The following is a 17,048-nucleotide window of genomic DNA, read 5'->3' as shown; positions in this document are numbered from 1 at the left end:
ACACATTCACACACACACATTCACACACACGCACACACACTCTCTCTCTCTCCCCTCTCCCTTCCTCTCTTCTCTTCTCTCTCTCACACACATTCCTCCCTCCCTCTCCCTCTCCCTCCCCCCCTCCTTCCTGACTGCCAGACTTGTCTTATAGTCTGGCTGACACGCCCCTCCCATTTGAAAAGTCCAGACGTTTCTTTTTTAAGATTTTATTTACTTTAGCACAGTTCTATTTTTAATTATGTGTATTGTGTCTGTACCTGTGTGTGGGTGAGTATACATGAGTGTAGATGCCTGCAGATGCCAGGAGAGGGTGTCAGACCCTCTGGAACTAGAGTAACAGGTGGTTGTGAGCTGCCTGACATGGGTGCTGGGAACTGAACTCAGGTCCTCTATAAGAGCACAATGTGCTCTTAACTGCTGCACCATCTCTCCAGTCCCTTATAGTTTCTTATAAAAAGAAATATAGAAATATATACCCACTCACAGCTCAACAAGTCTACTCCTAATATTGGTCCAAGAGAAAAGAAAAAATATATCTACAAAAACACACACGAATCTTATAAAAGTTTTATTTATAACATCATCAAACTGGAAACAATGTTCATCCACAGAAGAGACAAAAATAAATCATCAACATCACAAGATGAACGTTTCAGGTTCAACAAGGTACTGATGCAGCATCCAAGAACTAAAAGAGAGTGTTGACTGAAGGAAACTAGACAAAATTATGCACACTGTGTGACTTTGTGCACAAAGTTCCAGCTTGCAGAACAGTGATGCATGGCAGCAGAAATCACTGCAATGTTTACCTTTGCAGCCAAGTGGAAAAGGGAACAAAATGACACTCCAGCGTGATGGGGAAATGCTAATGTCTTGACCAGGATGAGGCCTACATAGCTTTCTCAAAACTGCACCTAGCCATATAGAACATTGTTCTTAACAAATTATCTTGAAGGAAGAAGGTGAACACATTAGCAATTATGAAGTCATTGAGAGCCCAGAGGTGTCACTTAGTAACATTAAATTTTATAAAGTTTTTTTAAAAAACTGGTATTATTTTCTTATTCTCTCGTTTCATGGCAAAAACAAGTGAGGCCTGCGGAATTCCATACCTAGAGAAAGAAAACACAGCTGGTAAATAAGGGTGTTACACCTAAATGGGCATCTAAATTAGTCACATGGAAATATGGCCACCAGGGCGGTAGTCTTCATTCCCACCAAGTTTCCTTGTCTTCAATATTAAATTTTGTAAAGAATTATGCATCAAAACAGAAATTCCTATTAAAGTAAATGGATTTATCGTTAGCAAACATTTATTAATGGTCTGTTATATGCTAAGGACCAGAGATAAGACATGGTATGTCTTAAAAGAGAATCTGTCAAGAAAAAAAAAAAACACCAATAAGCCTAAAAAAAAGGAAAACACACATGAATTTGTGTGTTTTCATTTGAATTTTTCTTTGAGAATTTCATACAAGGTGTTTTGAGCATATTCATCCCCTCCCCTAACTCCTCCCATATCTATCCCCCTTTCCTGATCACCCAGCTTTGTGTTGTCGCCAACCCTGCCCCCGCCTTCTTTTAAAACCCATCAGGACCAAATTGTGCTGCCCAGATACCCTTGGATATGTGGCCTTCCACTGGAAAGTGATCAACCTATCAGCAACAACACCCTTAAGGAAAATGATCTCCCGCTCCCAGAAGTCACCAATTGCCAATAGCTCCTCAACTAGGGACAGGACCATGTGCTCACTGCTCCATGCTCAGATTTGGTCCGGCTTGAGTTTGCATGAGTCATCTGCACGCTGCCACAACCACTGAGTTCCTCAGTGCAGCTGCCTTGCTGTGTCCAGTAAACACTGTCTCCTCATAATCATTTACTCCCTCAGGCTCCTAGAGTCCTTCTGCTCCTCTCTTCCATAATGCTTTCCCAGCCTTGGCGTGAGGAGTCTGATATGGGTATCCCACCTAAGGCAGCTGCGTGCCATTTCCACTGGGTTTTAACATGAAAGTTGAGCCACGAAAGGAAGGGCAGGAGAAACAGTACCACGAGCTTGTAGAGTAGCTGGAGCTTGGGTCTGTGAGATGAGTGTAAGGCAATGAGGTGGCTATGAACCATGGGAAGACCCTGTTTGCCAAGGTAGACAGTTTGGGTTGTATTGATGAAGAATAAAAATGGATTTTCAAAAGCTTGTTCTGGCAGCAGGAGTTGGTGGATGTCCTAAAACAAGAGCACATCATAAATGAAACAGTGGTGGTCGCCATCATGACCTTCCATGATGTCTGTTTGTTTCCCTGTTCCCAATGGTTTCTTCTTCTGAGGACTGTAAGCTGCAGACGTGTGTGTGCCCTGGCCCCTTTCCGTATTCTCAGAGTACAGCTACTCCTTATTAGACAAAACTGCCTATCTTTTCAAAAACCAAAATGAACAGCTGTGTCCCTCCAATGCAATAACCAGCAGCCAAAACTCTCCAATCAGAACTTAGGTTAAGACAAAGAAAATATATTCTTTATTTTATCTAGAGTTAATTTGAAATAATAACATACAACATTATAACACTTTTTGGAGATATTTTTTTGAGACAGGGTCTTGATAGGTAGCCCAGACCATCCTCAACTCCTGATCCTTCTGCCTGAGTCTCCCAAGTGCTGGGATTCCAGCCATGCATCACCACACCCTGCTTTACAATATGACATTTAGATTACCAGGGCCTATGATAGACGGCCAGTAGACAATAGAGTTTCTCTTCAAAGATATTTTGCAAGTTATTAGTTTACTCCTGGAGTGTGACTTTATTTTAGGTTTTTACCTGTTCAAGTGTGTTTTTGAACCTTCTGCCTCACACCCTTTCCAGAATAGTATCCGTACACCATGAACCCCGCTAAGAATAAATAACACAGCCGGGTGGTAGTGGCGCACGCCTTTAATCCCAGCACTCAGGAGGCAGAGGCAGGTGGATCTCTGTCGGTTTGAGGCCGACCTGGTCTACAGAGTGAGTTCCAGGACAGGCTCCAAAGCTACACAGAGAGACCCTGTCTATCGAAAAGAAAAAGAAAAAAAAAAGAATAGGAAGACTATATAACACAAGGATTCAAATAACTTGTGAACAGAGAATCCTGGGATGTTATCTTACACATTTGTACATTCTCCTCATTTTTATTATTTTATTTACATTGGCAGCTACCTAGGAAACCATGCTCAAAAGCGAGAAAATAACTCTGTTTGGATTATGTAAATTCTCACTTGACCAGAGCGAGCGATTTTCTTTCCCTTATGAAGAATCTTAAAGGGACTAGGGAGATGGCTGGATCAGGAAAAAGTTTGCTGCACGAGTCTGAGGCTTTGAGTTCAAATTCCCAGCACAAAAGCTGGCACAATGGTACCTTTGTAATCCCAGTGTTCAGGGGATGGAGGGAGACAAGAAGGTCACTAGAGCTCACCCGTCATCCAGCCTCCCCCCAAATGGGTGAGCTCCAGGTCCAGTGCGAGACCTTGTCTCAAAAGTTGAGGTGACACATGCCTTTAACCATATCATTCGGGAGACAGATTCAGGTAGATCAATATGAGTCTGAGGCCTGCCTGGTCTATATAACATAGTGAGTTCCAGGTCAGCTAGAGCTATATAGTGAGACCCTGTCTCCAAAAGAATAATAGTAAGGTAAAGAAAGAGCAATTTAAGACACCCAAAATTAATCTGTGGCTTCCACATAGACACAGCACACATGCATGCACACACGCACATACACACGCACAGGCACACGCATGCTGGAAGTGGGGTCTTATTGACTCTGGAAGCAGTTTTCTCTGTGTACTTTTGAAAGTGAAATAAAAACCACAATTAAAGCAAAAGCATCATGAAAGTGTATCTACAATAGATTCCTAAAACACATGCAAAGAATTTCTGCCTCAAATCTGCATCCACCTGGTTCCATACCAGAGGATTTTACTCACTGGAACTGCTGTTTGAAACAGACATTACATAATCAGATGTTCCCTAATTCCAATAATCTTAACATTCACAAAATTGAGACTTTCATAAATAAACAGATTCCATATAACAGGAGGTTAGGTTTTGTGGCTTCCTTCCCTCTATGCCTAAGTACAATTAGTGAGGTTTCCCAAATCTTCATCATAATTTCTGTCTCCACTGTCCTTAGAAACACAGGTAAGGACTGTGGCTGTAGTCTGCAGTATATGATATACGTAGCCTGAACAACGCCTCATGTTGGAGCCCCAACACCAACATAAGTAAATAGTAACAGCTTTTTAAAAATAGCATAAGGAATCTAAGATGGAAATATGTGAAGGCAAAGCTTGCGTGTATGGTCATCCACCCTGGGCATATCCAATCTCGACAACTAAGCAGGGCGGGCATCATTAGTACTTGGCTAGCGATTGAACATTTGAGATAACCAAAGATCACAATTCAGATCCTGACAGCCAGTTTCTACTTTGATCACAGGGCACACTTATACTCATTGCTCTAGAAAATGAGCACACATGTTTCACACTCAGTATATACCTTTTTCTTTGCCATGTAAGCACATGCTTCAAGCATACAAACACACACAAGCACGTCAAGGTTGCTAGCCACCATGACCATTTTCATGAGCAGACTGGATGCAGTACGGTGGCTGGTTAGCACAAACAAATGCATGCGATTTAATGAGCTGTGGTGTCTATTTTTAAAGTAGACAAGAGCAATCAGTTTTCAAAATCAAAAACCTATGGAAATATTATTTTCTGTATCCCTCGTGAGCTCTACCTAAAATCACTGATGGCTCGATTTTTCGCTTTGTTCCCTATTCTTTCCAAAGGATAATGTTCCCAATGGCCATTTGCTAAAATAAGGATTGTACCCAAGCAGCATGTGGAAATGGCGTTAGTCCCGACTTAGTAACCTGAAGTTATCCTCTTTTTACAAGGCATAAAACTTCCTCGGTAAATAAACAGCACTAATGAGATGTTTGTAGGAAAACTGGCCCCCGTGGTGCTAGCGAAAACATCGGTGTGTCCTGTAAACACCCATTTGAAGGGCGATATAAAGGTCTCAGGAGGGAAGGAAACGTTTGGAGTCATCGGCCACACTGCATCCAGTCTGTTCATTCCTTCTCAGAAGATGGCTTCCGAAGGTTCCCCTGTGTGCTGCTCTTCTGAGCCCTGTGCAGCTGCCTCGCCCTGTCCCACCGACATGACTTGCCTTCCCAGCACGTGTGCCACATCCAGATGCCAGACCCCGAGCTTCCTATGCAGGGCTCACCTTTCCGCCGGTCGCCTCTCACCCTGCTACTTTGCCAGCAGCTGTAGCAGTCCCTGCCTGGTGGGGAGCTGTGCCTGGTGTGAGGAAGGGGCATTCAATAGCAACGAGAAGGAGACGATGCAGTTCCTGAATGACCGCCTGGCCAGCTACCTGGAAAGGGTGAGAAGCCTGGAGGAGAACAACGCCGAGCTGGAATGCAGGATCCGAGAGCAGTGCGAGCCCGATGCCCCATTGGTGTGCCCAGATTACCAGCGTTACTTCGACACCATCGAAGAACTCCAGCAAAAGGTTGTGTGTCCCTAACGCTCTCTGTTTGCCATTCCTGATTTCTCTTATAGTTTTACTGGAGCAGGTTGCTTGATGGATGGAAAACACAGGGATTCCAGGAGCTAATATGCTGCCAGAAAAAGGGGGCCATAGATGACAAGGAATGTCTCCATATCAGCACTATGGAGTGACTATAGAAACGTCATCTCTCTGCAGAGTTCATGATCCACAGACAGGGAGAAACTGGACTATGATATCTAAAATCTGTTCTGTGTATATCATTGCATATTTATATGCTTTATCAAACAGATATTGAATACCACCTATATTAGTTCACCTGGTAATCATTTTCTTTTCATGTGTACGTGTGCATACATGTGGGTTTGGTGGGGGGAGTATGTGCACGAGTGGAGGGAATGTATGTATGTGTGAGGAGGCCTGAGGTCAAGGGCAAGTGGCTTCTGCTCCCCATCTTGTTTCTTTGAGACAGAATCTCTCAAGGGAACTGGAGTTCACTGATCTGACTGGCTAGCCAGAGTCCCAAGGTTACTACTCTTTCCACCCCACCCACACCCCCAGGACAAGGCCACACCCCCAGGACAAGGCCACACCCCCAGGACAAGGGGCAACAGGCACGCGCTGCTAGACTTAGTTTCTGTTTTCGCATGAGTTCTGCGGGATTGCACCCGCGTCCTCCTCTTGCATTGTAAAGGCTCTACTGGCAGAGCCATCTCTCCTTGTCCAGTGGATGAATTTCTATGGCCATAGACAGAGATGCAGCTCTAGTAAATACTCCCAGAGGAGGAAACCAACAAAGCTCAGGAGGCAATGATGACTGCAAAGCGTTTGCCTTGAGTCGCTTACAAAGGAAACCTTAAGCCGCAGAGATGGCTCGGCAGTGGACAGCAGCACTGTCCCGCTCATGAGCAACCTGAGTTCAGTTCCCAGCACCCATATACAGCAGCTCACGACCACCCACAATTTCATCTCCCGAGGACCTGACACCCTCTTCTGACCGCCTAAGGCAACGCACAAGTCTGCACACACAATCACACACAGACCCACAGTCACACACCTACACACAATCATGCACACACATAATTGGAGAAAAGGCTAAAATCTTTTTTTTTTTTTTTTTTTTTTTAGAAAGAGAACTTCCTTTATTTGTTTCTAAATTGGCACTGCATGGTTTGGTTTGGTTTTTTTCTTCCTGGGACAGTTAATAGGAAACACGGGTTGAAAGCCATGGTATGTTCACTGGCAAAGACGTCCATAAGCTAATGAATGGCACGGCTGTTAAAACAGACATGTGGGTTTCTCCCAGAGAGCTGTTGATCCCATGATGACTTACCTCTTAGATACTGTGCACGAAGGCAGAGAATTCTAGACTTGCCGTTCAGGTGGACAACTGCAAACTGGCCGCTGATGATTTCAGGTCAAAGTAAGTCAACTTATATTTATTTTCTCAACCACGCTGTATTTTAGATGTACATTTTGCATGTGAAGTTTTAAATCTAATTTGAAAATAATAATGGTTCCAGTGAGAGAGAAAATAATCCCCACATAAGATATATTTTTAAACTGAGAAACTCGAACTCGCCATCATTTGGGATGCAGGGGAAATTGTGGCATATGGCTCCCCGGAGGCCACAGGTCACTCACCCTGTACCCCAGCACTCTGGTCAGTGTTTAGCCAAGTCAGCCCCTCCCCTCTCTTTCTCTTGCTGGGAAAGGTATGAGAGCGAACTGTCTCTTCGTCAGCTGGTGGAGAATGACATCAGTGGCCTTCGTGGGATCCTGGGTGAACTGAACCTGTGCAAATCAGACCTGGAGGCCCACGTGGAGTCGCTGAAGAGTGATCTCCTTTGTCTGAAGAAAGACCATGAAGAGGTAAGCCAAGTGGCTGCTGGGACAAGGACAACAGGAAAAGTTCTACTGAGAGATTTCAAGGGTAAACTGAACTGGGGCAGACACTGACCAAGCTGGAAGGAAACCAGAGGCAGGCCTACTGTGCGACCTGAGCGCCCAGTGCATCTCAAGGTAGATGTGACAGTGTGTATCGTTTGTCTCATCACCCTCAGCAGGGGCAGGGGGTGGGGCCACTCTCTCGCCAGCCCTTGCTTGGGTGGAGAACCAACTCCCCTAATGTCTATCTCCTTAGTTCTACTGTACAACAAGAAAATTGAGCTGATGAACGGGCTGCGTGCCCCCTGCCAAAGAAGAGATAAATTGTCATGCAATATTAGGAGTAGCATTTTTAGATACTGTACATTTGTAATCTTGTTTCTATTATAAACTATTATGAATGAAAAGCAGAGTTATGTAACAAAGTAAAACAAAAAATTATACTTTGAATATTTTGGTGGTAATAATAGCTAGAAATTACAGATGCACACCTTAGCATGCATCAGGAATTTTTATAAATTTATTGTTTAACTCTTCCCTGTCTCACAATAACTCTCTGGGAAAGAGAACAATATTATAGTCATTTTTCAGATGAAGGAACTGAGACACTTGAAACTAGCAGAGAGAGTGGGATAGAGAAATGGCCCAGCAGTTAAGACTGCTTTTTGCTCTTCCAGGGGACCCAAGATTAGTACCCAGCACTCATAACTGTTCCCAACTCCAGCTCCATGTGGCAACAGACATAGACATGTAAATTTTAAAACTCTTCCATAAACAGAAATAATCAAAAGAGATTCAACCAAGAGAATCTGAACCAAAACCCCAGACTGTTACCCCCGTGCCAAAAATCAAAATAGGATTGCTGTTTTTTTATCAAATTGACATTACACACACACCCCACTCTGGCATTCTTTACCCCATTTCCACTCTCAGGAGGTCAACGTGCTTCGTGAGCAACTTGGAGATCGGCTCAGCGTGGAGCTGGACACTGCCCCCACCATGGACCTCAACAAGGTCCTGGATGAGATGCGATGTCAGTATGAGACCGTGCTGGCCAACAATCGCAGGGATGCGGAGGAGTGGTTCGCTGCTCAGGTCAGTGCTCACCGGAAAGGGCGGGCTTCCGGAAAGGAACTGCGGGCTTCCGGAAAGGAACTGCGGGCTTCCGGTAAGGAGCACCCTAACCCCACTGTGTTTCAGACCGAAGAGCTGAACCAGCAACAGATGTCCAGCGCCGAACAGCTGCAGGGATGCCAGACTGAGGTGCTGGAGCTGAAGCGCAAGGCCAACACTCTGGAAATTGAGCTCCAGGCGCAGCAAACCCTGGTGTGTGGGACCACAAATGTCATCCCGTATCAGCAGCATGCCCAGAAAAGTCCAGGGAGATGCTCCCAGTTCACACAGCAGCTCTGAGTGTCCAGCTAGCCAGGGTGGCAGTTCCCTGCCTTTCTCCACATACATTGATAGTGCATATTGGAAGCAGAGCGACAGATCAACAGCTTTCTTGGTCTCCCCAGGGTGTCTTGCTGGTGCCTCAGGTCTAAGTATGTCCCCAGTACCACCCACTAGAAACAAAAAGAGTCTCAGAACACAGTGGAAGCAGAGAGCTGAGCGGAAGGCACTTAACAGATTTTGATTCCCTTTTATCAATGGGCAATTTTCTAGTTTCATCGTCGTGTCTAAAATACACACACACAAAAAGATAATTTTCCCAAGTGTTCATACTACAGCTGAGATCTACACATTACCACACCCCTCCCCACCCAAGCATCAAGAACGCACCATGCAGTGAAAGTCACATACACCAGGTCCCATCAGGCATTCGCTGGGTTAGGTCCAAGGAGTATACCTACCTAGATGAGCCACACCTGAGCGTTCATCTAGGCGAGGCACGGTTTAATCTATGGCAGACACCTTCCCTAGCCTCATTGGACAGGGGGAGGGGGAAGCTAGGGTCAAGAGAAGTGAGTTCCAGAATGTTCTGCAGTTCTCAGTGGAAATGGAATCCAGGTGGTTGAACCCCCAATCTGCTGTCATTGCAATGACACTGTGCTGCTCGTCCCTGCCAGGTGCTCAGACCCAGAGTGGCTTCCCAGATGCTGTCAACCCTCCTTAAGCTACACAAATAAGTCCTAGGGGACAGCAGTCATAAAGATAGAGGTGACACATTTAAAGACCTTGAGTAGTTTTCAGGCACAGTAAGTGTTCCCAACTCATTTCACCCTCCCAGCCTCCCCATGACATGACTATAGAATAAAACCGGGTCTCAGAGAAGCTAACTAACTGAGCCTCGGAGCTGGAAAGGGGTACAGCAAAGGTCTGACATAGGGTCCTTCTGAGAAGGTCTTCCTCTCCACAGACAGAATCTCTGGAATGTACTGTGGCAGAGACCGAAGCCCAGTACAGCACACAGCTGGCCCAGATGCAGTGTCTGATTGACAGCGTGGAGCACCAGCTGGCTGAGATCCGCTGTGACCTGGAGCGGCAGAACCAGGAGTACCAGGTGCTGCTGGATGTCCGGGCCCGGCTGGAGTGTGAGATCAACACATACAGGGGCCTGCTGGAGAAGGAGGATTGCAGGTAAGTTCCACAGTTCTGCAGTCCCCCGAGTCCTAAAGGAGAATCCTGTTTCCATGAGGTCTGACCACGGTCAACCCCCACTAATAGGTTTAGGGAGGTTTTCTTTTTAAAAAAAAAGAAGTGAAGAAAAGGCCTGGCTAGGTGGCTCAGTGCATGTTTTAGTACTTCTCTGCTTCTATGACCAAATACAAGTTAAGGACGAGAGTTGATTTTGGCTATGCATTACCAGTGGGCAAGAGTCTGTCGTGGCAGGGCAAGATGGCAGCAAGCCTCAGGCCAGACAGCAGGAGAAGGAAGTTTAGAGATCAGACCTTCAACTACAAATGCAAAGCAGGGGGCGTGAACTGGAAGTGGTGCAAGGCTATAAATTCTTAAAGCCCACCCTCAGTGACATACTTCCTCCAGTAAGCTGCAACATCCTCCCCACCACCACCAGAAAGCCACACCAATCGGGAACCAACTTTTTAAATATCCGAATCTATAGGGGGCATTTCTCATTCAAACTACCACAGTGGGTAAAGGTCCTTACTGCCGAGCCTGATAATTGGTGGTCGATGGTCGATCCCTGAAACCTACGTGATGGAAGAAGAGAACTGACTGACTCTATGGGCTGTTATCTTATCTACACACACACACACACACACACACACACACACACACACACACACCTCTCTCTAAGTCTAAAAGGAAAAGGCTGAGGCTGAGTCTATGATGGTGGAAAAGTCCAAAAATATCCTCAAGTTCTGAAACAGAATGATTTTCATAGATTATATTCCCACAAGAGGAAATCGGGATGGTACGTGATATAACATTTGACAAACTACAGACAAGGGGTTGCACAGCAATCCCTACTGCAGTGAACGCGTAGCAGTACTGGAGGTGGAAGTAATGACTCTGTCCTGGGTCCAAAGATAGCACAGGTGAGAGACAAATCCCAGGCCTCTCCCGAGCACCATTTGTAAGGTAAGTTGTGTTCCTGAGATGACATGCTGCCAAGATCCTCTTGCTAAACTTAGTTTGAATTGGTCTTCCCCAGGCTTCCCTGCAATCCATGTTCTACAGCACCCACAACAAGCAGCACGTGTGAGCCATGTTCAGCCTATGTGATTTGTACAGTTGAAAACTGTTGTGCGTGAATATTCCATCTCCAGCAAGGTGGGTGGAGATTTGGTGCCGGTGCTCAAGAAAGAAGTCCAGCCTCAACCAGGCCTCACTCAGTCGGGACACACGGATCCGCCTATTAGTCAAAACCTCAGCCTGGCATACCCAGTGCAGAAACAGGGATCCACCCAGTTTACAGTGCCTGACAATCAGCCCTGAGCGTCTGGGTCTGTTGATGATGTCTTCTACCTTAAGCAGGAGTGTGGTATTCTGAAAGCCCATAAAGCATTCTTGTTAATCTCCAAATAAAACTTGTTTCATTTCTTTAAGATGGTTAAGTGTAGTTTAGTGACTAATTGACATTGGTCATAATGGCCTTTTAACAGAAGAGAATTTGTCTAAACCCATGACTCTGGTTTGAATTTGCATAAATTCGAACTGAAAGTATTGTCAACCCTCAGATTAGATAATCCATGAGAAATGTTGCATATCTAAACAGATCAGATCTGAGATATTTTGCATATCTAAAAATAGGTATTTGTATGTATCTTTCTCGGAAATAAAATAACATTTATTTTACTTTTAAATCTAAATGTACATGGTTCTCCTATTTTATCTTGTGCATATTAAACAAAAATACTCTCAATTCCATCCCATGAATGGCCAGGATTTAGTCAGGACTTCCAGTTTTCTTCTTATAATTGGTTTTTCCACATAGTGGCAATTATACTTAACAGTTCATATGGTTATTTAATTTTTCCCTTATGTTATTTAAGCATTTTCATCCTAATTTAAGAAAAAACATTTTTGTGTTCATCATTTTAGTGTTTGGATTGCTTAATATATGAAATGTTACACCTAGGTATAAAAACAATTATTTTAATACATTTTAAAAGCAAAGTAGAGGCAGGTGTGATCTACTGCAATTCACATTTGCAATCTTAGCAGTCAGAGAGGAAAAAGCAGCATCAGCAAGATTGCTTCCATTCAAGACCAGGTTGGTGTAGTATGAACTTAAATCTGGTGTCTATAGCTTCAAGGCTCTAGAGCAAGGAATACGTAACGGGCTCCAAGACTATAGAAAAAGGCTGTGCAGAAAGAAAGAAAGAAAGAAAGAAAGAAAGAAAGAAAGAAAGAAAGGGAGGGAGGGAGGGAGGAAGGAAGGAAGGAAGGGAGAAGGAAAAGATTAAATACATGTTCATTTCTTTATTCTTCCTCCTAAGAGAAATCCCCAGGATTTTTTTTAATGTAATGTTTTGTTAATTCTTGAGAATTTCACACATGAATTTGATCATATACATCCCCACCCCTAACTCCACACAGACCCTTCCTACCTTAGTGTCCTCTATTTTTTTTTTAACCCCCTTAGTCCAGTTGCTGCTGTCTGTATATTCACGAGGGTGGGGCCATCTACTGGAGCATAGTCTGCCTACCAAGGACCACACCCTTAAAGAAAACTGACTCTCCCTCCTGAAGAAGCCATCAACTGTCCATAGCTCCTCGACTAGGGGTGGGGAATTGTGGGTCCCTCCTCACTCCACGGTGAAATGTTGACTGACATCCACAGTTGAAGCAAGCTCACGAGTGCAGCAATCCTTCCATGCTCAGATGATGCTGTTGGCTTCTGGACCTCCGGCTCTTACAATCTTTCTACCGTCTCTTTTACGATAGTCCCTGAGTCTTGGAAGCAAAAGCATGTTGTAGATGTCTCATTTTTGACCGAACATTCCCCTGACACATATTCTTTGCACTTTGACTAACTGTGAGTTTCTGTGTTAACCACTATGCACTACACAAAGAAACGTCTCTGATGAGGTCTGATAGCTGCACTCATCTATGGGCACAGAGATGTGAATTTAGAGGGCAGGCTGATAACATATCCATTTAGCAAAATAGTGGCAGGAGATATGCAAGTTAACCAACAGGGGTAGCTTCTGGTCAGTACCAACACGATATCTCTATGACCTGTGACCATAGGGCTTTAGTGTCTTTGGCAATAGGATTTTATCATTAAGTCTGGAGAAACCCTGCAATTCTATGAGAAACAACTATAATATGCTGAAAAGGGGGAGAAGTTAAACCATCTGAAGATTAGAGGTTCAAAAGATGACTTTGAAGTGGGACCCCCAGATTTCCTTTTAGTCTCTTATATCTCAAAGCAGGAGCTGGGGGTGTGAGGTAAACATCCCAGTAACATCAAGAAGTATAAACCAGAAAATGATGCATCAATGGAGACCTTGAGCTCTCGGGATAAAGAACCAGAAAGGGACCACCTAGAAAGATATAAAACCTTTACATACTAGCCACTCAGCCCAAACAAATGCCACAGGGACAGAAGATCATTTTGTCTGTCATCATGCCCACTAGGAGAGGCCAAGTGAAAAATTCAGACTTCTGTCTTTTCCAGGCCACTAAGGACACTGGAGTCCCCACTGGAGTGAAGTCAGAGAAGGCTAAGGAAGGGGCCCAGGGCTTTCATTCTCACTGGGTGATACTGAGAAGTCTATGTGGTGAGCTTAGACGTGATGCCTCATTCTAGCTGTGAAAAATCTTCTTCAGGGGTGGTATCCAAGGAAGCCTGGGGATAAGCAACAAGGGCACACAGGAAGCAATAATGAGACGCTATCCCACCCAGCCAGGTGGTACCTGGAAAGGAGCCTGAAATCTCAGCCTTCTCGCACTAAGGAAAATACTTCCCATTGGGTGTTAAAATAGGAAGTAGAGAACCCGGGACTCCACGCCTCTTTGGCAGCATGAGATAGTATCTCCCATTGCTTTCAAAATGATGTCAGGGAGACCTGTTTGAACAAGATTGAAATCACAGCCAGAGTCTCACAATAAAATATCCCAATGTTCCTGTGTCTATCAAAATTTATTCGTCATTTCAGAAGCCAGGAAAATGTCAACTCAAGTGAAAAGGTACAAACAATAGATTCCGAGGTGCCCCCTGGAGATGCTAGAATAGCCCGATGAGGGATTCAATGACGTCATCATAGAAATGCTTCCATGACTGTGTTCTGACTAGCTTCTTCAACCAATGAAACACACAGCAGTGGCTCAGCGAAGACGTCATGAAGAGAAAGAGAAAATTTCAGAACTGAAAAATGCCATCAGTCCAACATGTGACTCTCTGGATAGGCTTAGCAACAGAACTTTGTTGGTGTGCCAAAAAGAAAAGAGAAGAAAATTTGATCACAGGGAAACACCAACCAGCCTGAACAACGAAGAGAAATTAATCCAGAAACCATGGAGCATTCTGGGGAGCTTTGGAACCAGATCAGAAGGGCTAAGCTTCATATCCCCCATCTCAGGGAGGGAAAGGAAAGTGGATGACAAAGTGTATTTGAAGAAATAAAGGCTGAAACTTTCCCACATTTTACAAAAGTCAAACAAATAGACTCAAGAAGATACACCAACATCCTAAAGGATAGATTTAGAAGCAAGAGTTCACGCATGATATACGATGACAAACTTCTGAATACCAAAGAGCAAGAGTTAAAATAAGGATGAGAGAGAAATAAAACTTCACCTACTGGAAGAAAACTGTTTAAATGATGGTAGATTTGACACCATAAACCATTGTGTGAGTTTTTGTCATGGAGACGAACACCTAAGAGGAACGGCTTAAAGTAGGAGAGATTTATTTCTGATCATGGCTTCAGGGTTTCAGTCCATGGCCAGTTGGGTCCATTGGGCCAGTAAGCCAGGCTGAGTGTGTAGCAGAGAATGGTCAAATCATAGTGACCAGGAAGTGGAGAGACAGACAAACAGGAAGATGCACACCACCTCCAGTGACTTCCTGCAACCCGACCCTTCCTACCTCTTCAAGCTTCCCCAACTCCTCAAAATCTTGGCACCCCATGGAGGTAAGTCCTCAACACCTGAGTCTCTGGGGGACACTGCATATCCAAATCACTACAACCATGGAGGCCAGTAGGAATAGGCACAATTTTTTTCAGATGCTAAAAGAAAAGAGATTATCAACACGTATGTATTTTTATGTTTATGTGCTTATATATTCGCTCAGAAGATGACAGCTTTAGAGGCTGGAACACAGTGGATAGAGAACTTGACTTGCATGCCCAAAGCTCTGGATTTGATGACAGCACTGGACTTGGCGGTGCATGCCTAGAATCCTGACACTCCGGGAGTGGACAAAGGAAGGCTCCAGAGATCACATCTACTGTAACTACAGAGCAAGTATAAAACCAGCCTGTATATCCAGTTGTAGCAACATATATGCATGTCTGTGTGTATGTATGTATGCATATATATGTATTATTAATTTACATTAAGTATACAAATTAGCTGATCTCCTTGTCACATTTTCACACATATTGACAATGTATTTTGATCACACTCAACACCCTTACTGACCCTTACACCCTCCCCCAGGTCCCTTTCCTCTTACCAGATTGCTCTCTGTTGACTTTCATGTCTATTTATTTCTAGATTCCGCACACTTATGAAAGAAACACGATCCGATCCACCCCCCAATCCCTAGCCTGATTTAGTTTGCTACCATGGTGATCTCTAACTCCACCCCTTTTCCTGCAAATGACAGCATTTAGAAGATTGCACAGAACTAAGATGGCCCAATGCTTTGATGTTAATTTCCTCATTTTGCATCTGTAGTCTAATTAAACAAGATGCAAGTACTCAGGCAGCAGAGTTTCCAGGTCCTTGGTATGTCTTCCTCCTACCTTCCTGTGCATATAAAATTAATTATCTCAAAATCTAAAATTTTTTTTTTAAAAACTCAGTAGACAGCTAAAGGATAATTCCTCATTTTTTTCTAGTTCTCTTTTGAACACTCATAAAAAAATATACTAATAGCAGTTAACATAGGTTTAAAGTAAAATCGAACTTCAGACCTAAAACTTTATATCAAACTTATTTAGACAACACATCTCTTCTAACAATAAAAGGTTGTGAAAATACTTAAAATACTTTCCAGACAAATTAACATCCCAACTCTCGTATTGCTCCGATGATAAAACTGGTAAGAAACACAAAGTGCAAGGCTAGAAAATCGCAAACTACAGCTATTTGGAATGTTCCAGCAGATAAGCGTGTTCACAGGTTGTTTGGCTATCGCCCGCCTGTTCTCTGTCCTCACCATACTTTTGTTTCAGCTGTAAGATTACAATATAGAGAGTATTATTCATATATAGTTAATTCCAATATATCTTAAATAATGTATTTTTATTTATCATATATGTATATTTCTGTTTGTTTGTTTAACATTTTTCTCAGTACCTATAAACACTTCTTGGCGAACTGTATGAGTTTCCCATCAGAAAGCTAGTCACGGCTAACTCCCACCATTCAGGACAATCGTATGGTCAGAAAATCTGTCTGTCTTTGGAAAATTAGAGGCTGTCTGTAGCCTGGGCGCATGTAAAATGAAAGCAGGAAAGTCTTTATCATGGGTGGTCACTTGGGGGACCCCACCCAGTTACCTTTAGGAACTCAGCCCTTTATGTAGTATTAAACTGGCGTTATTCTAATGGTTAGCCCCAAATCTAACCTGTTTTTGAATGCCCCACCCACCCCACCATTTACAAATGATGTTAAGGTTGGAGAGTCGATAGCCCACTTGCACAGGCCGAATGGCCATTCCTTTCTATCTCCCCACAGTGATTTAAAATCTCTAAAATTGCAAGACCTTTTTTATCTTACCTCACAGACGTATAATTACATTTGTACAGCAACTCAAATATGCTTTTTAATACTGGAAACTTATAAGCCAGTATTTATGACTGACATGAATCTTGATCATTATGCACTCTCCAGCTCACCCCACAACAAATTAATTGATGCCAATGATGCTGATGCTGCTGACGATGTTGCTGCTGCTACTGATGATGCTGATAATGATGGTGATAAACCAAGAGCAAATTCTACACAAAGGGCAGGGATGTCTGTCAG

General features: G+C 43.7%; 1 protein-coding gene across 2 annotated transcripts; it reads left to right on the top strand.

The window, feature by feature from the left end:
* Window positions 1-5,123: 5,123 nt before the first annotated feature.
* On the top strand, window positions 5,124-11,152 carry Krt40 (keratin 40). 2 transcript variants are annotated; one of them, XM_041644033.1, is made up of 7 exons: window positions 5,124-5,552; window positions 6,890-6,972; window positions 7,265-7,421; window positions 8,370-8,531; window positions 8,637-8,762; window positions 9,796-10,016; window positions 11,053-11,152. In XM_041644033.1, exons 1-7 carry the CDS (start codon window positions 5,124-5,126, stop codon window positions 11,150-11,152), a joined length of 1,278 nt encoding a protein of 425 aa, XP_041499967.1. The 2 variants fall into 2 exon arrangements, with proteins under 2 accessions (XP_041499967.1, XP_041499968.1); XM_041644034.1 differs by lacking the exons at window positions 6,890-6,972; window positions 7,265-7,421.
* The last annotated feature ends 5,896 nt before the right edge of the window (window positions 11,153-17,048 follow it).

The sequence above is a fragment of the Microtus oregoni genome, unplaced genomic scaffold, assembly GCF_018167655.1.
Source record: "Microtus oregoni isolate MIOR12 unplaced genomic scaffold, Mior012 000091F_ref0000469, whole genome shotgun sequence".
Lineage (NCBI taxonomy): Eukaryota > Metazoa > Chordata > Mammalia > Rodentia > Cricetidae > Microtus > Microtus oregoni.
This window is presented reverse-complemented; position numbering and strand designations above follow the sequence as displayed.